The 25,039-nt window shown below is 40.6% G+C and overlaps 1 protein-coding gene across 5 annotated transcripts in view; it reads right to left on the bottom strand.

Annotated features, from left to right (window-relative positions):
* ULK2 (unc-51 like autophagy activating kinase 2) overlaps nucleotides 1–25,039 on the bottom strand; it is a 119,785-nt gene that overhangs the window by 19,893 nt on the left and 74,853 nt on the right. For all 5 annotated transcript variants that reach the window (XR_005064197.1, XM_037030358.1, XM_037030359.1 and 2 more), the window contains 5 exons: nucleotides 23,297–23,442; nucleotides 18,822–18,902; nucleotides 15,436–15,722; nucleotides 14,609–14,796; nucleotides 14,178–14,281 (listed from right to left, as the gene is read on the bottom strand). Coding sequence is in view for 4 of the 5 variants with exons in the window: in XM_037030358.1 (XP_036886253.1) it covers nucleotides 14,178–14,281; nucleotides 14,609–14,796; nucleotides 15,436–15,722; nucleotides 18,822–18,902; nucleotides 23,297–23,442 (806 nt within the window). In the remaining variant the exon portion in view is untranslated. The remainder of the gene's footprint in view (nucleotides 1–14,177; nucleotides 14,282–14,608; nucleotides 14,797–15,435; nucleotides 15,723–18,821; nucleotides 18,903–23,296; nucleotides 23,443–25,039) is intronic.

Below are 25,039 nucleotides of genomic sequence, written 5' to 3'. Positions count from 1 at the left end.
ACAGAAAAAAAAAAGCCGGGGTAGCAATACTCATATCAGACAAAATAGACTTCAAAAAAGCGCCATAAAGAGAGACTCAGAAGGTCACTTCATAATACTCAAGGAAAGAATCCATCAAGAAGACATAAACATTGTAAATATATATGTACCCAACATAGGAGCACCCAAAGACATAAAGAAAATCTTGGAGTACTTCAAGAAAGATATTGGCAGCAACAAAATTATAGCAGGGGATTTCAACACCCCACTGTCAAAAATGGATAGACCATCAAAACAAAATATCAAAAAGGATATTGCAGCATTGAACAATGTCCTAGATCAAATGGACTTAACAAATATATAGAGAGCCTTTCATCCCAAAGAAGCAAAATACACATTATTTTCAAATGCACATGGAACATTTTCAAAGACAGACCACATGATAAGACACCAAACAAATCTCAACAAATTCAAGAAAACTGAAATCATATCAAGCATTTTCACTGACCAAAAGAAACTGAAATCAGAAACCAACCTCAAGGAAAAAACTCAAAACACTCAAACTCATGAAGATTGAATAGCATGCTATTAAACAATGAATGGGTCAAGAATGAGATCCAGGAAGAAATCAGGAAGTTTCTGGAAATAAATGAAAATGAACTCACAACAACCCAAAACTTATGGGACACAGTGAAGGCAGTCCTGAGAGGAAAGTTCACAGCGATAGAGGCCTACCTAAAAAAGACAGAAACATTTCAAATATACAACCTAACCCTACACCTACAAGAACTGGGGGGAAAACAACAAAGACAGCCAAGAACAAGTACAAGGAACCCTATAACCAAGATCAGAGCAGAATTAAATGACATAGAGACTAAAAGCACAATTCTCAGGATCAATAAATCCGGGAGTTGGTTTTGCAAAAGGGAAACAAAATCAACAAGCCTTTAAGCAGACTCATCAAGAAAAAAAGAGAGAGGACCCAAATAAACACAATCAGAAATGAAAGAGGAGGTCGACTTCCGCCAAGATGGAGGCGTAAGTGGAAACACTGTGCCTTCTCCCACAACCAAGTTTGAATACAACAAAGGTTTAGTAAACAAAGACCCAGCCAAAGAACAGAAAATTGAACTACATGGAAGTCCAAAAACAACGAACCATTCAACCGGGACGGTAAGAGGCGAGGAGCCAGGAGCGGTGACGGACAGGAAAGATCCCCCAACCCAGGCGCTCAGGCAGAGGGAGAGCAGCGAAGACCCAGTGAGGGTGCAGGGCAGGCTGACCACGGTCACACATTTGCGCGCAGATAAACCAGCAGAGGAGTGAGCAGTGAGACAGACCACGCAGGCCCCAGCGGGCAAACCCAGTGAGTGCACAAGGCGGCGGTCGGACCACGGTCACACATTTGCACGCAGATAAACCAGCAGAGGAGTGAGCTGTGAGACAGACTGCGCAGGCCCCAGCATTGAACCCAGTGAGGGCGGGCTGACTGCAGTAGCACATTCGCGCACAGATGAACCAGCAGAGGAGTGAGCAGTGAGATGGACCACGCAGGCCCCAGCGGGCAAACCCAGTGAGTGCACAAGGCGGCGGTCTGACCACGGTCACACATTCACACACAGTGGGACAGACCGCAAGGCCCCTGCGGGAAGCGACAGAGGGGACCGCCATTGCTTTCCTTTGACCTCACACCCACATACAGCGTCACAACCCAGAGACTAAGTGGTCCCACCCTGGTGAACACCTAGGACTCCGCTCCTCATATATAACAGGCATGAACAGTCGAAAACATGGCTCAAGAAGAACTCAAAGCCCCAGAGCCAATAACTCTAAGCGACCAGGAAATAGCGAACCTCTCAGATGCACAATCCAAAACACTAGTGATCAGGATGCTCACAGAACTGGTTGAGTTTAGCCACAAATTAGAGGAACATATGAAGGCCAAACTAATTGAAATGAAGGGAAATGCACAGGAAACCAATAGTGATGGAAAGGAAACTGGGACTCAAATCAATAGAGTGGACCAAAAGGAAGAATGAAACATACAACCAGAAAAGAATGAAGAACAAATAATTCAAAAAAATGAGGAGAGGCTTAGGAACCTCCAGGACATCTTTAAATGTTTCAACACCCTAATTATAGGGGTACCAGAAGGGAAAGAGGAACAGCAAGAAGTGGAAAACTTATCTGAACAAATAATAAAGGAGAACTTCCCCAATCTGGCAAAGGAAGTAGACTTCCAGGAGATCCAGGAAGCTCAGAGAGTCCCAAAGAAGTTGGACCCAAGGAGGAACACACCAAGACACATCATAATTATATTAGCCAAGATTAAAATGAGGGAGAGAATGCTAGAAGCAGCAAGAGATAAGGGGACAGTCACCTACAAAGGAGTTCCCATCAGACTGTCAGCTCATTTCTCAAAAGAGACCTTACAGGCAAGAAGGAGCTGGAAAGAAGTATTCCAAGTCAAGAAAGACAAGGAGTTACATCCAAGATTGCTTTATCCAGAAAAGCTTTCATTTAGAATGGAAGGATACATAAAGTGCTTCTCAGATAAGGTCAAGTTCAAGGAGTTCATCATCACCAAGCCCTTATTATATGAAATGTTAAAGGGACTCATCTAAGAAAAAGAAGATAAAAAATATGAACAGTGAAAGGACAGCAAACTCACAGTTATTGACAACCATACCTAAAACAAAAGCAAACCAAGAGGACAGCTAGATCAGGAGCAGAACCATAGAAATGGAGATCACATGGAGGGTTAGCAATAGGGAAGTGGGAGGAGGAGAAAGAGGGAAAAGGTACAGAGAATAAGTAGCATAGACGGTAGGTAGAAAACAGATAGGGGGAGGGCAAGAATAGTATGGGAAATATAGAATCTAAAGAACTTGTGACACATGGACATAAACTAAGGAAGGGATGGTGGGAGAGGGGGTGTACAGGGTCGAGGGGAATGAAGGGGGGGAAATGGGACAACTGTAATGGCATAATCAATAAAATATATTAAAAAGAAAAAAAAAGAAGAGCTAACCCCTCTCCTTCACAGACTATTCCAAAATATCCAAGAAGATTGAAGACTCCCAAACTCTTTTAATGAAGCCAGCATCATCCTCATGCCAAAACCAGATAAAGACACAACAAAGAAAGAAAACTTCAGGCCAATATCACTGATGAACATAGATGCTACAATCCTCAAAAAATATTGGCAAACCGCATCCAGCAATACATTAAAAAGATGATACACTGTGATCAACTGGGATTCATCCCTGGGATGCAAGGATGGTACAATATTCACAAAGCAATAAATGTAATACATCTCATAAGCAAAAGCAAACACAAAAATCACATGGTCAAAACAATAGATCTGGAAAAAGCATTTGATAAATTATAGCACCTATTTATGATTTTAAAAAAACCTCAGCAAACTGGGAATAGAGGGAGCATTCTTCAATATAATGAAGGCCATATACAAGAGACCTACAGCCAACATCAGACTCAATGGGCAAAAACTAAAAGCTTTCCCACTGAGATCAGGAACAAGAGAAGGTTGTCCGCATTCACCACTTCTATTCAACATAGTATTGGAAGTCCTAGCCACAGCAATGAGACAGGAAAAGAAAATAAAAAGCATCCAAATTGGAAAAGAGGAAGCAAAACTGTCATTGTTTTCAGATGACATGATAGTGTACATAGAAAACACTATAACTCCATCATAAAAGTATTCTACCTAAGTGAATTTGGCAAAAGAGTGGGATACAAAGTCAATATTAAAAATCAAGACGTTTTTGTTCACCAACAGTGAAATATCAGGAACAGAAATCAGGAAAACAATGCCATTTGATATAGCAACAAGAAAAATAAAATACCTAGGAATAAACCTAAAAAGACCTGTACTTAGAAAACTACACAACACTGAGGAAAAAAATTAAGGAAGACACAAACAAATGGAAACATATACCATGTTCATGGATTAGAAGAATTAACATCGTCAAAATATCCATACTACCAAAAGTAATTTGTAGATTCAATGGAATGCCTATAAAAGTACCAATGGCATATTTCACAAATATAGAACAAACACTTCAAAAATTTATATAGAACCATGCACGACCCCACATAGCTACAGCAATTTTGAAAAAGAAGAACAAAGTAGGAGGGATCACAATACCTGACATCAAACTATATTACAAGGCCACTGTAATCAAAACAGCCTGGTACTGACATAAGAACAGGCACATGGACCAATGGACTAGAATAGAGAGCCCAGACAGAAACCCAAGTCTCCATGGTCAATTAATATTCAACAAAGTAAGAAGAAGCACAAATTGGACTAAAAATAGCCTCTTCAACAAATGTTGTTGGGAAAACTGGACAGATACATGTGAGAAAATGAAACTTGACCACCAATTTACACCATAGACAAAAATAAATTCAAGGTGGATAAAAGACTTAAATATAAGTCGTAACACCATAAAAGTCCTTCAGGAGAATATAGGCAGGAAAATCTCAGATATTCCATGCAGCAATATTTTCCCCTAGAGCAAGGGACATAAAGGACAGAATAAACAAATGGGCCCTCATCAAATTAAAAAGCTTCCACACAGCCAAAGAAAACAGCATTAAAATGAAAAAAGAACCAACCATATGGGAAAAAATATTTGCCAATGATACCTCAGATAAGGGTTTGATGTCCAAAATATACAAAGAACACACACGACTCCACTCTATGACAAGCAACTCAATTTAAAAATGGGCAAAGGACTTGAACAGACGGTTCTCCAAGGAGGACATACAGAGGGTCCAGAGACATATGAAAAGACACTCAACTTCACTAGCCAACAGAGAGATGCAAATTAAAATCACAATGAGATACCAGTTCACACCAGTAAGAAAGACCATCATAAACAAATAAACAAACATCAAGTGTTGGAGAGGTTGTGGAGAAAAGGGGACCCTAGTTCACCATTGGTGGGATTACAGACTGGTACAACCACTATGGAAAACAGTATGGAATTTCTTCAGAAAACTAAAAATCAAACTGCTGTTTTACCCAGCAATTCCACTGCTAGGATTATATCCTAAGAACCCGGAAACACCAATCCAAAAGAACCTATGCCCCCCAATGTTCACAGCAGCACAATTTACAATAGCCAAGCACTGGGAGCAACCTAAGTTCCCATCAGGAAATGAGTGGATCAAATAACTATGGTACATTTACAGTGGAATTCTATGCAACAGATAGAAAGAAGGAGCTCAACCCTATGCGACAACATGGATGGAACTGGAGAGCATTATGCTAAGTGAAATAAGCCAGGCAGTAAAAGGCAAATACCATATGATCTCACCTGGAACCTAATCAACAAAACAAACAAGCAAGCAAAATATAACAAAAGACATTGAAATTAAGAACAAATTGAAAGTAACCAGAGGGGAGAGGGGAGGGGATAATGGGGCAAAAAGGGTGAAGGGTTTACAGGAACAAGTATAAAGGGCACCTGGATAAAGACAAGGGGAGGGAGAAAGAGGGGAGGGAGGTACAGACTTCTGGGGTGGTGGGGAAGGGTGGGGTGTAAAGGGAGAAAACTGAACTTGAACAACAATAAAATTCAAATGCACTTAAAATAATAAAACTTGTTTTCTAAAAAAAAATGAAATGAAGAATACATATCAAGAATACACTGGAAGGAATAAAAAGTAGTGTGGTTGAAGCAGAGCATTCAATCTGTGATTTGGAAAACAAAGTAGGAAAAAAACACCCAAATCAAAGCAGCAAAAAGAAAAAATAATTTAAAAGAATTGAGATAGTTTAAAGGAACTTTGGGACAACATGAAGTGTAACAACATCTATATCACAGGGGTACATGGAAGAAAGACGAAGGGAATGAACCACACAATCACGGTTCGACTCCCAGGTCAGGGCACATGCCTGGGTTGCAGGCCAGTTCCCAGCAGGGGACTGAAAAGAGGCAACCATACATTGATATTTCTCTCCTTCCCTTCCTCTCTAAGGATAAATAAATAAAATCTTAAAAAAAAAGACGAAGAGAATGAGAAACTAGAAACTATTTGAAAAAATGACTGAAAACTTCCCTAACCTCATGAAAGAAAAAGACATACAAGTCCTGGAAGACATAGAATTTCAAACCAGAGAAACTCAAAGAGGCCCACACTGAGATACATCATAATTAAAATGCCTAAGGTTTGCCGTGGTTGGTGTGGCTCAGTGGATTGAGCCCTGGTCTGCAAACCAAGAGTTCGCAGGTTTGATTCCTGGTCAGGGCATATGTCTGGGTTGCAGGCATGTGAGAGCAACCACACATCAATGTTTCTCTCATTCTCTTTCTCCCTCCCTACCCCCATTTCTAAACCCATTTCTAAAACTAAATAAATAAAAATTTAAAAAATGCCTAAGATTAACCCCAGCTGGTGTGGCTCAGTGGATTGAGCACCAGCCTGTGAACCAAAGGGTCTAGGGTTCAATTCCCAGTCAGGGCACATGCCTGTGTTGTGGGCCATGTCTCCAGTAGGAGGTGCATGAACAGCACACATTGATGTTTCTCTCCCTCTCTTTCTTTTTCCCTTCCCCTGTGTCTATAAATAAATTTAAAAAATGCAAGGTTAAAGACAAAGAGAAAATCTCAAAAGGAGCAACAGAAAAGTAGATAATTACCTACAAAGAGCTCCCATTTCAGGACAGAAGGGATTGTCATGAAATATTCAAAGTTATGAAAAGCAAGGGCCTAAAACCAACACTAATTTATCCAGCAAGGCTAACACTTAAAATTAAAGTGAAAATAAAGAGCTTCTCAGATCAAAAAAAAAAAAGTTAAAGGAGTTTGTTTCCACCAGACCAGCATTACCAAAAATGGTAAATGATCTGTCTTAGGAAGTAGAAGATAGAAGAAAACAAACAAAACTAGACTAAACTAAAAGACCAAAATGTCAATAAACACATACCTCACAATAATCATTTGTTGTGATAATCATAAAGCCAATCACAATAATGTAAATGGTTTTAATGCTGCATTCAAAGACATAGGGTAGCTGAATGGATAAGAAACCAAGACCCAAGAAGTCTACACAGAAGATATCCCTGTGTGTAATATGAAAAATAAGAGATATTTATTGAAGAATATACAAGAAACATTGTACACAGAACTATGATGCCTCAGTCCTCTTCAAAGTAGGCACCTTGTGCCCTCACACAGTTCTCCCAATTGTCACCAGCTTCCCCATTGTACTTTCCTGAATCTCATCAACAGTGTGAAAACTCTTCCCTTTCAAAGGTGATTTTAGCTTTGGGAAAAGGCAGAAATCACAGGATGAAAAATCTGGGCTGTAGGGGGGCTGAATCACCTGGGTATTTGATGTTTCACCAAAAAAACTCTGCATGAGAATAGGTGGGTGTACTGTCGTGATGAAGCTTCCAATCACCAGCTGCCCATAGTTGTGGTCTTCTGAGTGATCTGAATAGTTTTCATGGAGGAATCTTCAAGGTTAATGCAAAATTTGATGCAGATTCACTGCTCTACTTGCTCAGTCATTTTTTTAAATACATTTTATTGATTATGCTATTACAGTTGTCCCATTTCCCCCCCTTTATTCCCCTCTGCCCTGCACACTTCCTCCCACCCACATCGCCCAATCCCCCATTAGTTCACGTCCATGGGTCATACATTTAAGTTCTTTAGCTTCTATATTTCCTATACTGTTCTTAACCTCCTCCTATTTTCAACCTGCCATTTATGCTATGTATTCCCTGTACCTTTTCCCTCATTGCCCCCTCCCTCTTTCCCACTGATAACCCTCCATGTGATCTCCATTTCTGTGATTCTGTTCCTGTTCTAGTTATTCCCTTAGTTTTTTGTTTTGTTTTGTTTTTTAGGATTGTTGATAGTTGTGAGTTTGTTGTCATTTTACTGTTCAAATTTTTATCTTCTTTTTCTTAGATAAATCCCTTCAACATTTCATATAATAAGGGCTTAGTGATGATGAACTCCTTTAACTTGACCTTATCTGGGAAGTACTTTTATCTGCCTTTCCATTCTAAATGTTAGTTTTGCTGGATAGAGTAATCCTGAATGTAGGTCCTTGCCTTTCATGAATGTGAACACTTCTTTCCAGCCCCTTCTTGCCTGCAAGGTTTCTTTTGGGAAATCAGCTGACAGTCTGGTGGGCCCTTCTTTGTAGGTGACTGTCCCCTTATCTCTTGCTGCTTTTAAGATTCTCTCCTTATCTTTAATCTTGGGGAATGTAATTATGGTGTGCCTTGGGATGTGCTTCCTCAGGTCCAACTTCTTTGGGACTCTCTGAGTTTCCTGGACTTCATGGAAGTCTAATTCCTTTGCCAGATTAGAGAAGTTCTCTTTCATTATGTTTCCAATTTCTTGCTCTTCCTCTTCTCCTTCTGGAACCCTTATGATTCAGATGCTGGAACTTTTAAAGATGTCCTGGAGGTTCCTAAGACTCTCCTCATTTTTTTGAATTCTTGTTTCTTCATTCTGTTCTGGTTGAATGTTTAGTTCTTCCTTCTGCTTCAAACTGTCGATTTGAGATCCAGTATCCTTCCCTTCACTGTTGGTTCCTTTTATTTCACTTTTCATAGCCTTTGTTTTTTTCCTCTATTTTGCTACCATACTCAATCAATTCTGTGAGCATCCTGACTACCACCATTTTGAACTCTGCATCTGATAGGCTGGGTATCTCTTCATCATTTAGTTGTTATTTTTTCTGGAGCTTTGATTTGTTCTTTTTTTTTTTTGGCCTCAGCATGCCTGTTCTGTAGTTGGGGGTGGAGCCTTAGGTATTCGCTAGGGTGGGGCAATCCACGTTGCTGTGTTGTAGCACTGTATGTGGAGAGGGGTCCAAGAGGGAACAATGCTGCTTGTTCAGCTATCTGCCCATTTTCAATCCTTCTGCCGCTACCCATAAGCAAATTGGACCCTTCCGGTGCTGATTCTCTGATGAATGGGTTTGCGAATGTTCTAGGTCTCTGTAGATCTCTCTAACAAACCTGTAAATCTTTCTAACAAACTCTCTCTCTCTCTTTTTTTTTAAGATTTTATTTATTTATTTACTTTTAGAGGGGAAGGAGAGAGGGAGAGAAATATCAATGTATGGTTGCCTTTTGTGCGTCCCCTGCTGGGAGTTGGCCTGCAGGGAACTGGCCTGCAACCCAGGCATGTGCCCTGACTGGGAATCAAACCGAGATCCTCTGGTTCACAGGCCTGTGCGCAATCCACTGAGCTACACCAGCCAAGGCTCTAACAAACTCTCTTATGAGGCTGAGAGTTTGTCTCACTGCCTTAAACCCCCCACAGGTTTTCTCACTCAGAGGCTTTGAGTCCTCGTAGTAGAACCCTGGGTTGCATGGTCTGTTTCACTCCCCAGTTGTTCCTCAAGGTTTATCCACATGCAAATGTGGGACCACCCAGTCCGCCAGCCACCACTGTGTTCACCCTGGTCCTCCAGCTGCAGCCTTGCTGCAAGGCTTCTCTACCCGGCTGCCCATCTCTGCCCCTCCTACCAGTCTGGATGAATGTTTCTTCTTTAACTCCTTAGTTGTCAGACTTCCATACAGTTTGATTTTCTGTCAGCTCTGGTTGTTTTTGTTTTTAAATTTGTTATTGTCTTTCTTTTGCTTGTGCAAGGAGGTACAGGGTATCCACCTACACTTCCATATTGGACAGAAGTCTGCTCAGTCATTTTGAATGTGACGGCCACACAGTACACATGCTCACTCAACAGTGTCTACAGCCCCTACTGACTGGTACAATGGAGTCATCATTGTTTATGCATGTGCATTATATTCCACTCTCCTTGGATTCCAGGTTGCAGCAATGTCACACAAACCATTCTGATTATATTAACAACGGTTAGACATTTTCTGGACAGACCTCATATGCTGTCTACAAAAAACCCATCTCAGAACAAAAGATATATACAGGCTAAAAGTAAAGGCATGAAAAAAGTTATGTCATGCAAAGGGAAATGAAAAAAACAGCTGGTATAGCAATATTTATATCTGACAAAATGGACAAAGGAGGATACTACATAATGACAAGAGAAGCAGTTGTCATTATGACAACAGAAGCAGTTGTCAAACCTAAAAAATGTTTCCTTTAAGATCAGGAACAAGACAGGCATGTCCATTTTCATCACTCTTATTCAACATAGTACTGGAAGCCTTAGCCATAGCAATCAGACATAAACAAACAAACAAACAAAAAGGCATCCAATTTGTAAAGGAATAAGTAAAACTGTCATTATTCACAAATGGCAGGATATTGTACAAAGAAAAACCAAAACTCCACCAAAAAGCTACTAGAGCTATTAAATAAATTTGGCAAAGGAGCAGGATACAGAATTAACATTCCAATTAAAATACTAATGGCATACTTCACAGATGTACAACAAATATTGCAAAAATTTACATGGAACCAAAAAGACCCTAAATAGCTTCAGCAATCTTGAGAAAGAAGAACAAAGTTGGAGGGATTGTAACACCTAATATCAAACTATACTAGAAGACCACTGTAATCAAACGGCCTGGTACTGGCATAAGGAAAGGCATATAGAGCCCTGACTGGTGTAGCTCAGTGGATTGAGCAGGGGACTGTGAACCAGAGTATCGTGGTTCGATTCCCAGTCAGGGCACATGCCTGGGTTGCAGGCCAGTCCCCAGCAGGGGACGCATGAGAGGCAACCATACATTGATATTTCTCTCCCTCTCTCCTTTCCTTCCCCTCTAAAAATAAATAAATAAAATCTTTAAAAAAAGAAAAAAGAAAAGGCATATAGATAAGTGAAACAAAACAGATAGCCCAGGTTAAACTCACACCTATGGTCAATTAATATTAGATTAAGGAGGCAAGACTATATGATAGAGTAAAAACAGTCTCTTCAACAAATGGTGTTGGGAAAATTGAACAGGTAAGTGCAAAAAAAATGACACTAGACCACCAACTTATATTATACACAAGAATAAACTCAAAAAAGATAAAAGACTTAAATAAATGTAAGCTGTGAAACTATAAAAATCCTAGAAGAAACATAGGTATAAAACATCAGACATCACTTGTAGCAATATTTTTGCTGCTATGTCTTCTAGGGCAATGAAAATAAAGGTAAAAATAAACAAATGGGACTACATCAAACTAAAAAGCTTCTGCACAGCCAAAGAAACCATTAACAAAATAAAAAGGGAACCCACTGTACAGGAGAATATACTCACCAATGATACATCTAGTAAGAGGTCCACTTCCAAAATATATAAAGAACTTATACAACTAAACCCTACTGTACTGCTGGTGGGAATGCAGTGGTGAAGCCACTGTGGAGAACGATATGGAGTTTACTCATAAAACTAATGCCATTTGACAAAGCAATCCCACTGTGGAAATATACCCTAAGAATTCCAAAACAGCAATCAGAAAGGATATATACACCCCTATGTCCATTGCAGTGTTATTTCTAATAGCCAAGATCCAGAAACAGACCAAGTGGCCAAGAATAGAAGAATGGATAAAAAAAAATCATATGTTTACACAATGGAATACTACTCAGCCATAAAAATAAGAAATTCTTACCCTTGGTGTCAGTATGGATGGATGTGGAGATTATTATACTAAGTGAAATAAGCCAGTAAGAGAATGACAAATACCATATGATCTCACTTATATATAGAATCTGACAAAATAAACTGATGGAGGCACGGACATAATAGAGACATAATAGAGACAGAGGCACGGACACATGGAACAAACTTACAGCTGTAAGAGGAAAGGGCAAGGGGAGACTGGATATAAGAAGGTGAAGGGACTAGCTAAAGAACATATATGCATACCACATAGATACAGACAATAGTATGGTAATGGCTAGAGGGAAGAGGGAATGAGGCAGGCAAAGAATGGGAAAATAGGAACATCTATATTTGTATCAACAATAAAAATAATGGGAAAAAAAAACATGATACTGTTTCATCAATAAAGAATATCAATAAAAAGAGAAATTATTAAAAAGAACCAAATGGAAATTCGGGAGTTAAAAAAATGACTGAAATGAATAAAATCATTACAGAAGCTCAACAGCAGATTTGAATTGGCGGAAGAATCCATAAACTTGAATATCAATAGAGATTATGCAATCTGAAGAGGAAAAAAGAGAATAAACTGAAATGAACAAAACCTTAGGGAAATCAAGATATCACTGAATATACCTATATATGGATAATATTAGCACCAGAAGGAGAGTGGAGACAGAAAGAAGCATAAAAAATACACAGACAAATAATGGCTGAAACCTACTCATGTTTGATGAAATACATTAACCCACATATCAAAAAAGCTCAACAAACTCAAAATAAGATAAACTCAAAGTATCCAAACCCAGAAACATCACGGTAAAACAGTAACAACCAAACACTAAGAAAATCTTGAGACTTGTCACATGCAAAGGAAACTAGTAAGACTAACAACTAGCTTATTATCAACAACAATGGAGACAAGTGGGCAGTGGAATGACAGATTTAAAAAGATGAAAAAAAACTATCAAGCAAACCTCTTTTTAAAAAAATAATGGCAAAATAGAGACATTGTTATGTAACCAAAAGCTGGGAGAATTTGTTACTAGCAGAACTACCTTATAAGACATAACAAGAGAAGCGGTGTAGACCGCTCTGCCTGGGTTCAGGAATTGTAACTCTCTACCCCTGTGGCTAAGGATGAGTCAGTGACCTCTGGAATGTGAACTACAAGACAAAGTTTGTCTCTGGTAGTAAATGCTGCCTCAGTTTCCTCCCTGCCCCCAAAGCATGGTCAGAAGTCCTTGACCGGTAAGTCTCCTTACAGCAGGGAGTAACTTAAGCCAGACTCAACCACTTGGGAGGTCATCAAGGAAGGACTCCGGGGACTGCAACAAAGAGCAATGGACTCTTATCCCCTGGCTTTGACAAAGCCCGAGTCCCCATGTACTCTGGGAGAAGTGCTTCCTGGCTCTAATCCCCTTAAGCCTGAACACCTGATGGGGAGAGGTGCAGCTCCTTGCCTTGCTAGAGTGTGTCCTGGGGAAAAATCTGGCAACACAAAGACTTCCTGATAAACCTGTGAAATCTGCTCTGCTAAGAGTGCTTTCATTCATATGTTAAGGGTTCCAGCAGGAAACTCGAGAACTCTCTGCCTGACAGACTCAGACTATCTACTGTTTAATCCTCGATGACCTGTATTCCTGTGTACTACAACCCAATAAAAGCCCTTGGAGTAAGGGGCTCAATGCCTTTTTCTCCTGAGAAACTTGGCCACCTCTCCTCCTCAAGCAGATCACATCATGTCTCAGTCATATTTACTCTTATCTGTGGCACACAGGGGGGACTTTTGAGGAAAGCTGCCCCCACAACCTATGATTCTTTACAGGATCAACTTACTGTGTAAGAAATGCTAACACGTGTGTTTAGCCTAACTTTAGCCAGTATTATCCTACTGATAAAAACAACCTTGGTCAGAACTCCTTCTAATCCACAGGCTGTTGATCATCAAGATACTGAATGAGCTCCTATCTTGATGGGATATTGAGATAGAAGATACAGGACAGGAAGAGCACAAAAAAATCCAGACCACCAAGTGCATGCTCAATCAACAGAAGCAGTTTAACTTAACAATTACTCCCAGCCCCAGATACCCATGTACTAACCCCTGGAACCTTAAAAGAGGCAATGCTACACAGCAAAAGAAAATTAAAGTTGCAGATAGAACCAGAATTCCTAATCAACTGACCTTAAGATACAGAGCTAATCCTGGGTTACCAGTGAGCCCCTGTAATCACGAGGGTGCTTGAGATGCAGAGCAAGGAGGCAGGTCAGAATCTAGACTGGCCACTGCTGGCATTCAGGGTGGGACAGAGCACGAGCCAAGGAAAGAGGGCAGTCTGGAAGCTGGAAAAGCAAGGAAACCTACTCTCCCCTAGAGTCTCCAGAAGGACTGCAACCCAGCCGCTGACACCTTGATTTTAGTCCAGGGAGACCTAGTTCAAACTTTCAACCTCCAGAGCTGTTAAGATAATACATTTATGTGGTTCTAAGCCACCAAGCTTGTGGTAATTTATTACAGCAGCAATAGGAAATTAATGCATATGCTAACAAATTACCTGCCCCCATTCCCCCCACCCACAAACCCCAACCCCACAAAACAACCAGATTTTCTTACCTGTATCCATTGGTCGTTCTGTATTTAAACTGCCTGTGCTGCCCTGATATCCACCTAGAGGTGTCTTTACTTGTTGATCAGATAATTTCCCAGTACTGACAGATCTAAAAAGAAGAGTGATATCAGTAATGAAAAAGTTTATTTAAAAAAATCCAGACCTTTAAATAATAAAAAATACCAAAAAAAAGATACCAAACAACTCAAGGTAGAGATAAACTTCGTTAACCCAAATAAAAGACAGAAATAGAATATTCAGGAAATCAGAACTCTGTATTTACAGTTAAAGGAAACATCCATGTTTTTTAGACATTATAAATGTACACAGTTCATATCCAGCTACTAAACTAATTTAATCTGTTGCTTTTATAATAGAAATAAAAACACAATTACAGTTTTCATGTTGAACACTGGAAGGAAATTGGGTCTTTTACCTGCCAAACATGGTCTTGCACTGCTGCTCAGCCTTCTGACTCTCACTTCCTTGTGCTAAGAGACAATGAGAGCATTCTCGTGGGTCAGTCCCATCTTTAGACTGTCCTTCAGGAGGCCCGTGACGAGGAGCCAGGGCTAGCAGATTGGAAGATGCTTGTGTTTTAGGGATTTTGAAAGGAGCTGTAGTCTAGAGAAACACAGGCAAACTAGTTATTAGGATGTATAAAGTAGTCAGTCTTGCTAGGCTATGTGGCCTGGCAGTAAGGAAAAGACTCGAGTCTGTCAGACCTGGATTAAATACTGGCTCTTCTACTTACAGCCTCTACAACTGTGGACAGTTGCAACCAAGTGGGCTGCAGGGACATTAACCTTTCCCCAGCCCGCTTGCAAGCACACACCCTAGATGGCAGTCTACAGAGTCACAGCAAATGTAAGTTCCTTAGGTGATTATCCACCTCCCGGGATCTTTCCCCTGTGCACCCCTTATATCAGACCCCATGGAGCTTACCAGAACTCTGCTCTTTTGGTTTGAAATGACTGATCCAGTCTTAGCTGGGAACCCCACAACACTCCACCCATGAAGGCCATGTACACAGGTCCAGGTGCTGTCTCTTCCTATCTGAGCCCTGTCTGCACGTCCCTGGGCCCCCTCCTCCTGCCCCAGGGTGTGCAGGGTTTTTCTTTCAGGACCTGTGAGGAACAAACCTGTATTTCCATTTCTCCTGTGGTCTGTAGTGGAACCTTGGACCTCAATCTGGGAATCTGTACTTCACTTTGCCAATGTTAATTTAACCAAGTCATAATACAAAGGGTTTAATAAACACACCTTAGTAGGAGAGCCAATGATTGTTGGTAAAGGGGTTTTAAAGAACCAGTCAGACCCCCGTGGAGAAGACCCTGTGTGTTTGGTGGGAGAAGTCCCAAGGCTGCCAGGCCGGCCAGGCTGAGATGAGCCACTGTGCGTGGCCCCCATGTGGGCTGGGCACACAGGGTCCGAGTGCTGCTTCCTCAGCTTCTGCTTGTTCTGGTGGGTATCAGCGAGGGTAGGAGCACTTGGTAGCCTGGCCCCTGGTAGAAAGGACTGTGGTGACTGCACCTGCAGCCCTGAAGAACCTGCCAAGGACATGGGTGCAGTGTTTACCCAAAGTGAAGAAGTACAGGGCAAAAACATAAGAATTAAGAAGACAGTTCTTAAAATGAGAATTCCAATGTACATTTCATTTTTCGTGCAATATTCTAAGAGTGTTTGCATGGCAGGAGGCTATTTTTTGGCATCCTTTATAAAACAGTGACAAGAAAGAACACCTTCACTGGTATTCTCAGAAGACTGTAGCTGTTTTTACCAGCAGCTAGAAAATAACTCAGATTAATATAGGGTCTAATCAGACCCAACAAGAACTATATAGTAAATGGTTAAAGTTAATGAAAACAACAAAAACCTACAATGAACAAGATGATCTGTCAATTTATATAAACACATCGACATATTTGAGTATATCAATGTATTATTCCCTTTTTCGCCATTGCAACTAAAATAAACTTTTCAAACTAATCCAGGGAAAAAACCCTTATTTAAATAAATAAATATATATATATATATAGTATAAGAAAGACTACACTATATATATAGTGTAAGAAAGACAATTAGAAAGTACACCTTTCCTGAATTTTGTTCAAAAATAACAAGCTGATGGATAGTTTATTTATGTTGTCAATTTCATTAATGAAATTCATTAAAAAACATAAAGTATCCAAATTCTCTACAAAGAAAATACTTGTCCACAAATATTCTTGACTCTTCAGGGGATATGATATGAAGGGTCCGGGAGACGGTCTTGTATGTGACACACTGACAACAATAAGGGAACTGACCCACGCAAACTTGTTATTGTCAACTTAAGGTCCACTAAGCCTTGAGCTCCAGTTACACATACATTCTTTGGCACTTCCTGCAAGCCAAACTACCACCAAGAGCACTAAGAACATACAAATCTTATTAGTAATCTATAACCATCATCTTCGCAAAAACAAACAGCAATAGGAGCTTTTGCTACTGGCTGCTCTTGGTTTAATCTCATCCTAAATTTGATATTTAAATCTTTCAGAAGAGGGTTCGGCCAAACCCACCCACAAACACACACATATATGCATGTATATATGTGTGTGTGTATATATATGTATATAATACATACACAGGAATGTGTAATATTATTGGCAAAATGCTATGTCTGGAGAAAGCTACATTTTTAAAAAATATTTTATTTATTTATCTTTTTAGAGGGGAAGGGAAGGAGAGAGGAAAGAAACATCAATGTATGGTTGCTTCTTGTGCATCCCCTGCAGGGAACTGGCCCCTGCAGGAAACTGGCCTGCAACCCAAGCATGTGCCCTGACTGGGAATCGAACCGCGATCGTCTGGTTCGCAGGCCCGCGCTCAATCCACTGAGCTACACCAGCCAGGACGGAGAAAGCTACATTTTATACTCTCCAAAGTAACACAGAATTCCTTTAACTGACCAACTCCTCAAATACACATACAGTAAGATTTGACTTTAAAAAGTATAATTTAGCCCTGGCTGGTACGGTTCAGTGGATTGAACACCAGCCTGCAGACCAAAGGGTCAAAGGTTCAATTCCCGGTCAGGAACACATGCCTGGGTTGCAGTCCAGGTCCCCAGCTGAGGGCACACCAGAAGCAACCACACACTGATGTTTCTCTACCTATCTTTCTCCTTCCCTTCTGCTTTCTCTAAAAATAAATAAATAAAACCTCTAAAAAAGTATAATTTATACAAACCTTTGGAGGCATATGTTATATAATAAAACAAATAAACATGTTTCTTTTTTATTTGATGATAACTGGTAGCTCTTATCAAGAATATTATTAGTCAGCCCTGGATGGTGTGGCTCAATTGGTTGGAGCCTAGTCCCATAAACCAAAAGGTCGCAGGTTTCATTCCTGGTTAGGGCACATGCCTAGGATGCAGGTATGATTACCAGTCGGGGAGCTTACAAAGAGGCAACCTATCAATGTTTCCTTCTCACATCATGGTGGAAATTGCTCTGCCTGGTTTCAGGAATTGTACCTACCCCCTAAGGCTAAGGATGAGTGAGTGACCTCTGGATTATAAGTCACAAAGGAGATGAGGCTTGTCTCTGGTAGCAAAAGTTGTCTCAGCTTACTCTCCTGCCTCCAAAAGTATGGTCAATGTTGATGACAGGTAAGACTCTTCACAGTGAGGTGCAACTTAAGCCAGACTCAATCACTTGGGAGGCCACCATGGAAGGACTCAGGGGGCTGTGACAAAGAGGGAGCAATGGATTCTTGCCCCCTGGCTATGTGACATAACCGGAATCCCCCTGTCTTCTGGGAGAAGTGCTTTCTGGCTCAAATCTACTTAAGCCCAAAAACCTGATGGGGAGGGGTGCAGCTCTTTGTCTTGCTAGAGGTATCGGGGTAAATCTGGCATGAGAAAGAATTCTTAAAAATCTTGTGAAACCTGTTTTGTTAAGAGTGTTTTCATTCATATGTTAATGGTCTGTGCAGGATATGAGTATGTTCCTTAAAGTTTCTGCAACCCCCTTTCTTGACAGACACTGACTCAGACTAAGCCCTCAAATTTTTTTGAAATGTTATTTACTGCTTGATTTTTGTCGCTCTATATTTCTGTGTATTACAACCCAATAAAAGTCCCTGGAGGAAGGGGCTCCTGGCCTTTTTCTTCTAAGAAATTGGCCACTTCTCTTCTCTAAGCAGATCATGTCTTGGTAGTGCTTACTTTCATCCGTGGTGGATGGGGGAACTTGAGGGCAAAGTTGCCCTGACAACATTAATGTTGTCGCAAACTCTCTCTCCCCACCTCCACCTCTCTCTAAAATCAGTAAGCATGTCCTCGAGTAAAGATAAACAAAACGGTATTAACTGAAGTATCAAATTTTCATCCCCTAGATTGATTTTTATTATTTGTATGACAGTGACCAAAATCTAGTTAAGGTAACTAATTACTAAGACTTATTTTCATAAAAGAATCATATACAAAAGAGATATTCAACTGCCTGACTGCTAAAAGGTAATGAACAAGATTCTAAAAAACAGGACAGCTGGGAAAATACTTCACACCAATCCTATTCTTTTAATAGGACTAGAAAAATATAACTCAAATCCACTTATAACAGGATTAAAATTATTACTGAACCAAATACACTTTCTACCTGATGAGTTTCGGCTCCTGGATTCATGGCCCTGAGGATATCCACAGCAGCACTGGCTGAAGTGCTCAGGAATGGTACCAACTATAAAGAGGGAAATGGGGAAAGGAAAGAGGAATGATTCAAAACCAGTAAAGAACAGAAACAGGTAACACATGCACAAACTGCACAGTATGATAGAGTTTACAAATTTAATTAGCAAAGATTTAGTTCAGCTAACATAGTCTAAGCAACCAATGTGCTGGGTACTGGGTATACAAAGACCAAAAAAGTACATATGATCTGTCTTAAAACAAGATCAGTAGGAAAGAGAGCCATGTAAATAAATCAATGCCTGTAACATACAAAGAGTTTGTACACACCGTGTGGGGTGTGTACAAACACACTTATGTACAAACACACAAACACAGCTCCATACTTATGGAGCTGACTAGCAGAACAGCTACAGTCCCTCTGAGCTACCATGCTCCTACAGCAGCATGCTCCCCAGGGCTGCACCCAGCCACTGACTACATGTGGTCAAGGCACTAATTCAGGCCAATTCAAGCAGGTCAGGAAATTTGGACAACTTAGTGCTTGGGGACACTCCTTCAGCCTGGCTGAAATTTTAGAATTCACTATAGTTAGGACTCCTCCTTCCTTCCTCTCTCCCTTATAGAGGTCACATCTGCATGGTGGACTGAATGGCTCCCTGTCAACTCCTGCTTCCTCCTCTTTGTCCATCACTAGTTTCCCCAGTCTCTCTCTTTCACATCTCTGCACCTACTTTCTTTGCATGTACCTTTAAGGGCCCAAACCAACAAAAAGGAGGGCTGGGGAAGACTTCAGGCAGTTTAAGTAAACAAGAGACATACAAGATCTGCCCAGAAAAAGTCCAACTATTGTTAATATAATGAGAATGGCCCTGGCTGGTGTGGCTTAGTGGATTGAGTGCTGCCAGCCAGCAAATTGAAGGATTGCCAGTTCAATTCCCAGTCAGGGCACACGCCTGGGTTCCAGAGCAGGTCCCCAGTTGGGGGTGTGCAAGAGGCAACCACACACTAATGTTTCTCTCTCTCCCCCTCTGTCTATAAATAAATAAATCATTAAAATATATATAATGAGAATGGTTTACGTGACACTGATGCAACCTGGCAGCCATGGAAAGTGGACTGGAATGCACATGCGTGAACAATGACGACTTTACTATACTAGTCAGTGGGGGCAGTAGATACCATTGAGTGAGCATGTGTCACATTCAAAATGACTGAGCAAGCAAAGCAACAAATCTGTATCAAATTTTGCATTAGCTTGAACATTCCTCCACAGAAACTATTTAGATGATTCAGAAGGCTGCAGCTTTGGGCAGCTTGTGACTGGCAGCTTAATCTTGCCAGCTTGAGAACTAAAAAGTCTCTGGTTCTATTCTCAATCACGACACGTGCCTGAGTTATGGTTTGGGTCTCCAGTTGGGGACATGTGAGAGGCCACTAATCGATGTTTCTCTCGCATATCGATGTTTCTTTCTCTTTCCCCTTCCCTTTCCTCTAAAAATAAGTACAAAAAAATCTAAATAAAAACAACAATCAGAGGGAAACAACAGTGGAGTGGATTAAGCCAAGAACCACATAATGATTTGGAATATAAGGAAGCAAAAAAACAACCAAGCAGAACAACAAGAAGAAAAGAGAATCTAAAAAAACACAAGGAACCCTGGCTGGCGTAGCTCAGTGGATTGAGCGCGGGCCTGCGAACCAGACGATCGCGGTTCGATTCCCAGTCAGGGCACATGCCTGGGTTGCAAACCGGTTCCTTGCAGGCTAACTACCAGCAGGGGATGCACAAAAAGGCAACCATACATTGATGTTTCTCTCCCTCTCTCCTTCCCCTCTAAATAAATAAACAAAATCTTTAAAAAAAAAAACACAAGGATAGCATAAGCAGCCTCTGGGACAACTTCAAGTGTTCCAACATTCACATCATAGAGGTGCCAGAAGGAGAAGAGAAAAGGCAAGAAAATAAAAAATCTATAGGAAAAATAATGAAAGAAAACTTCCCTAATTTGGTGAAGAAAATAGACATGCAAGTCCAGGGAGAACACAGTCCCAAACAAAATGGATGCAAAGAGGCCCACTCCAAGACACATCATAATTAAAATACTAAAGATTAAAGAGAGAATCTTCAAGAATGCAAGAGAAAAGAAGTTACTATAGTGAAGTTCCTATAAGACTTTCACTGAGTCCCGGCCTGTGTGGCGTGGCTCAGGGGACTGAGTGCTAGCCTATGAACCAAAAGGTCACCAATTAGATTCCTGGTCAGGGCACACATGCCTGGGTTGCAGACCAGGTCCCCAGCTGGGGGCATGAGAGAGGCAACAAATCGATGTATCTCTCACACACCGATGTTTCTCTCCCTCTCTTTCTCCCTTCCTCCCCTCTCTCTAAAAATGAATAAAATAGCCTTGGCTGGTGTAGCTCAGTGAATTAAATGCAGGCTGTGAACCAAAGGGTCACTGGTTCAATTCCCTGTCAGGGCACATGCCCAGGTTGTGGGTCAGGTCCCCAGTAGGGGGTGTGCAAGAGGCAACCACACATTGATATTTCTCTCCCTCTCTTTTCTCCTTCCCTTCCCCACTCTCTAATAAATAAATAAAATCTTTAAAAATTTATAATAAATAAAATCTCTAAAAAAGAAAGACTGTCAGCTGATTTCTCAAAAGAAACTTTGCAGGCTAGAAAGGATTGGCAAGAAATAAGCAAAGTCATGAAAAGCAGGGAACTACAGGCAAAATTACTCTACCCATCAAAGCTGTAATTTAGAATCAAAAAGTAGGTAAAGAGCTTTCCAGACACAAAACACTAAGGAGTTCATCATCATTAAAACATTATTACAAGAATTGTTAAAGGGACCTATTTAAGAAAAAGACGATGAAGACTATGAACAATAAAATGGCAATAAATACGTATCTATCACTCTAGAAAACAAACTAAGCAAACAAGGACACAGACATAATCATGAACGTGGAGAGCATTTTGATGGCTGCCAGATGGGAGGAGGGTTTGGAGGAATGGGTCTGAAGAGGTGAGGGGATTAAGAAGTTCAAATAGGTAGTTACTGAAGAGCCATGGGGATGTAAAGTACAGTATAGGAAATGAAGTAGCCAAACAAAATACACGTGATCAATACACATGAACAAAGGTGTGGGGATTGCCTGAGGGAATGGGGAGTACAGCATAGAGGGAGGCATGGGGCGGGGAATCAGGACATCTGTAATAGCATGATCAATAAAATATAACTTAAAATAAAAAAGTAATGAACCCAATCTGAAATAAAAAAATAAAAATAAAGAGCTTCAAGACCATTTGCAACAGGTGATGTACTGATATTAACTTTTTTAAAAAAATAAACATCATTGTGGTTTTTTTATTTTGTTTTGAAATCAGGGCTTCTGAACACTACTTCAATCTTTCTTGCTCTGCCTCCTCCCAAGATTTCTTTCCATTCCCTGTGAGTCCTACACCAATAGTTTTGGAATATTGTATATACAATGGTACTTCAGATCTCATCATTAATTCACTCCAGAACTTGTGATGAGTGACAAACCTGACCAGTACCGAATGCGATGAGTAATGAAACATTTTCTCTCGCAGGGCGGTGTCGTGACTCTACAAGTTATAGCAAGCACGATGAGTCCTGAGCAAGCACGGAGTACTGAAACATTTTCTTTTCACCAAAATGCAGCGAGTACAGGGTTTAACAAATTCTAAAGCTGACAAGTTACCAAGGTGTGTCATATATCTTTTTTTCAATTTTGAGATCTGCCAGCACTGGGCCCTCTCAGTACTACCTTTCCGTCCCTACCTTATCAATGCTGTTTCTCACCAGTTCTGCTACCTTGGGTGCTCTAGTCTCTCTCATATGTATTCTGAAGTTGAAGCATTTTCTTTTTCTCTCAGTTTCACTAAAACTCTACTTTGAGGTGTGTTTAGTTTGGTTGGGTTTCTGTTGTTTTGCTGTTTGCTTTTGCTTTGTTTTAGCATCGCTGTTGTTGGTGTGCATGATTTCCAGGAAAATTGGGAACTTGTAACGAAGCTGTCATCCTACCCCTCCTGGGGCTCTCCAACCTCAAATGAATGCGGCACAGTGCTGCTTTGTACACTATTGTCTTTTCAACCTTATAAATCTGAGGGATAAGTAGAATTGGTGTTTTATGTACTCTAACTTAGGGTTTCTGACTTTGTATTTAGAGCCCAAACCCAATGGAGATACTTTTTATCCATAAGATCCTTTTGTATTATTATATTTCCAATAGACATCCTAGAAGATTAACACAAGATTCTCAAGAGTGATCAGGGAGCAGGGGATACTTGGAGGGGTGGGATATGGCTTGCAATCAGCTGAGACTCACTGCCATTGTGAGCCAATGTTCCCAAGGAGAGTGTCATGTCAGATTTGTCATAGTGAAAAGGATGAAAACAACTGCTTTAAACTCTCCTTACCCAAAGGGGAAGGTGAATAAGGTCTGGAAGACCCGGTAGAGAGTCTTCGTCCAACTGTCTGCACTGTGTCTGCTGGCGCAGGGGAGCAGGATCCCACCCGGAGAAAGCCCATTGGGCTGGTGTTAGACCTCCGTACCACTGCAGATCTGAAAAGAAAAATATAATGACTTCCTCTCTCACAGGTTCTATGGCTATTTCTGTATTTTTTCCTGAAACTTCCTAGAAATATGCCATGGAGTAGATATTTAAAAAAACATGTAACACATGTGGTAATTGTGATGGGTGTGTGTAGCACGGGAGGTCTGGTGGGGTGGAGGTAGAAGACGGTCCAGGGGGATAAAGTAATGGGAAAAAAATACAATAAAAAACAATGTGAAAAATGTAACACAGTCATATGGAACAAACGTAAAATGTATAAAATTACATTTAGTGGTCTCCCTCTTATCCTTGCATCCTGTCTGCCTAATTCTCGAGACTTGCTCAATCCTACTCAAAATTTTACCAATGTTTTTAGTTTCTAATGTCCTTCCCGAGTTCTGTAATTCAAACACAAACTAAAAACTGAATATACAGCTGATCCTTGAACTGCACAGATCCACTTACAGATTTTTTTCAGTAAATACTGTAAATGTATTTTCTCAACAATATTTTCTTCTCTCTAGCTTACTTTATTGCAAGAATACAGTAAATAATACATATAACATACAAAATATGTGCTAATCAACTGTTTATATTATTGGTAAGATTTCTGGTCAACAGCAGGCTATTGGTAGTTAAGTTTTGGGGAAGTTGAATTTTTGACTACGCAAGGGGTTGGTGCCCCTAAACCCTGCACTGTTCCAAGGTCTGCTATGTAACCATACTTTCATCTTGTTTTAACAAAGGTACTGTTATGCCACGTCCGATGCTAACCAGGTTGGCTGACATGGTCACAGCCTGGGGATGCCACGTCCAGTGCTAACCAGGTCGGCTGACACAGTCACAGCTTGGGGATGCCGCGTCCAATGCTAACCAGGTCGGCTGACACAGTCACGGCTTGGGGACAAAGGCTTCACAGAAGCATTTTCTAGCCATGTCGGTTGACACAGTCACGACTTGGAGATAACGGCTTCACAGAAGCGTTTTTCAGCAGGACGGACGTGGCATTAGTGGATATATGGTGTTGCTTTTATTCTCACTGTTTCTTAGTATTCTAACCTTTGCACTTCTGATAATTTGGAATCTCCTAGAATTAATGACCACTCTCAGAGAAAAAACAACAGTTGGCTCAAGTCCTAAGTAATATCACCCTGGCTGAATTAAGGCATCGTACTTTAATTATTTGTTCCTGTGAATGCCACCCAAGAAAGAACAGTTCAGGGAAAAATATGTATTCCCACAGAACTGCCTCATAGAATAGCAAAAACCCCTTTAGAAAATAGCCCCTGACTGTTAAAGAGTTGTTAGAGTAACAGCCCCTCCTTTACCTTGAATAGGAATATATATCAATTAGAATTAGACAGGCATAAAAACAGAAGAAGCTGGTTAGCTATTACAAACTAAGCACTTAGAAACTACTACCAAGGAGTCAGAGTCCTCAGTATACAAAAAACATTTGACAGCAAGATAGATAGCTAAGTTAGATATTACAAAGGCTTATAGTGAATTTCCTAACCTCTGTTTGGTCTAAGCGTACCTGTTGCCAATGACAATTTCTGAGAACTTTAATAAACAATAAGACATTCAAACTGTATACATAGAACT

This window comes from Sturnira hondurensis, unplaced genomic scaffold, assembly GCF_014824575.4.
Source record: "Sturnira hondurensis isolate 20B ecotype Veracruz unplaced genomic scaffold, ASM1482457v3 Scaffold0020670, whole genome shotgun sequence".
NCBI classification, from domain to species: Eukaryota; Metazoa; Chordata; class Mammalia; order Chiroptera; family Phyllostomidae; genus Sturnira; species Sturnira hondurensis.
This window is presented reverse-complemented; position numbering and strand designations above follow the sequence as displayed.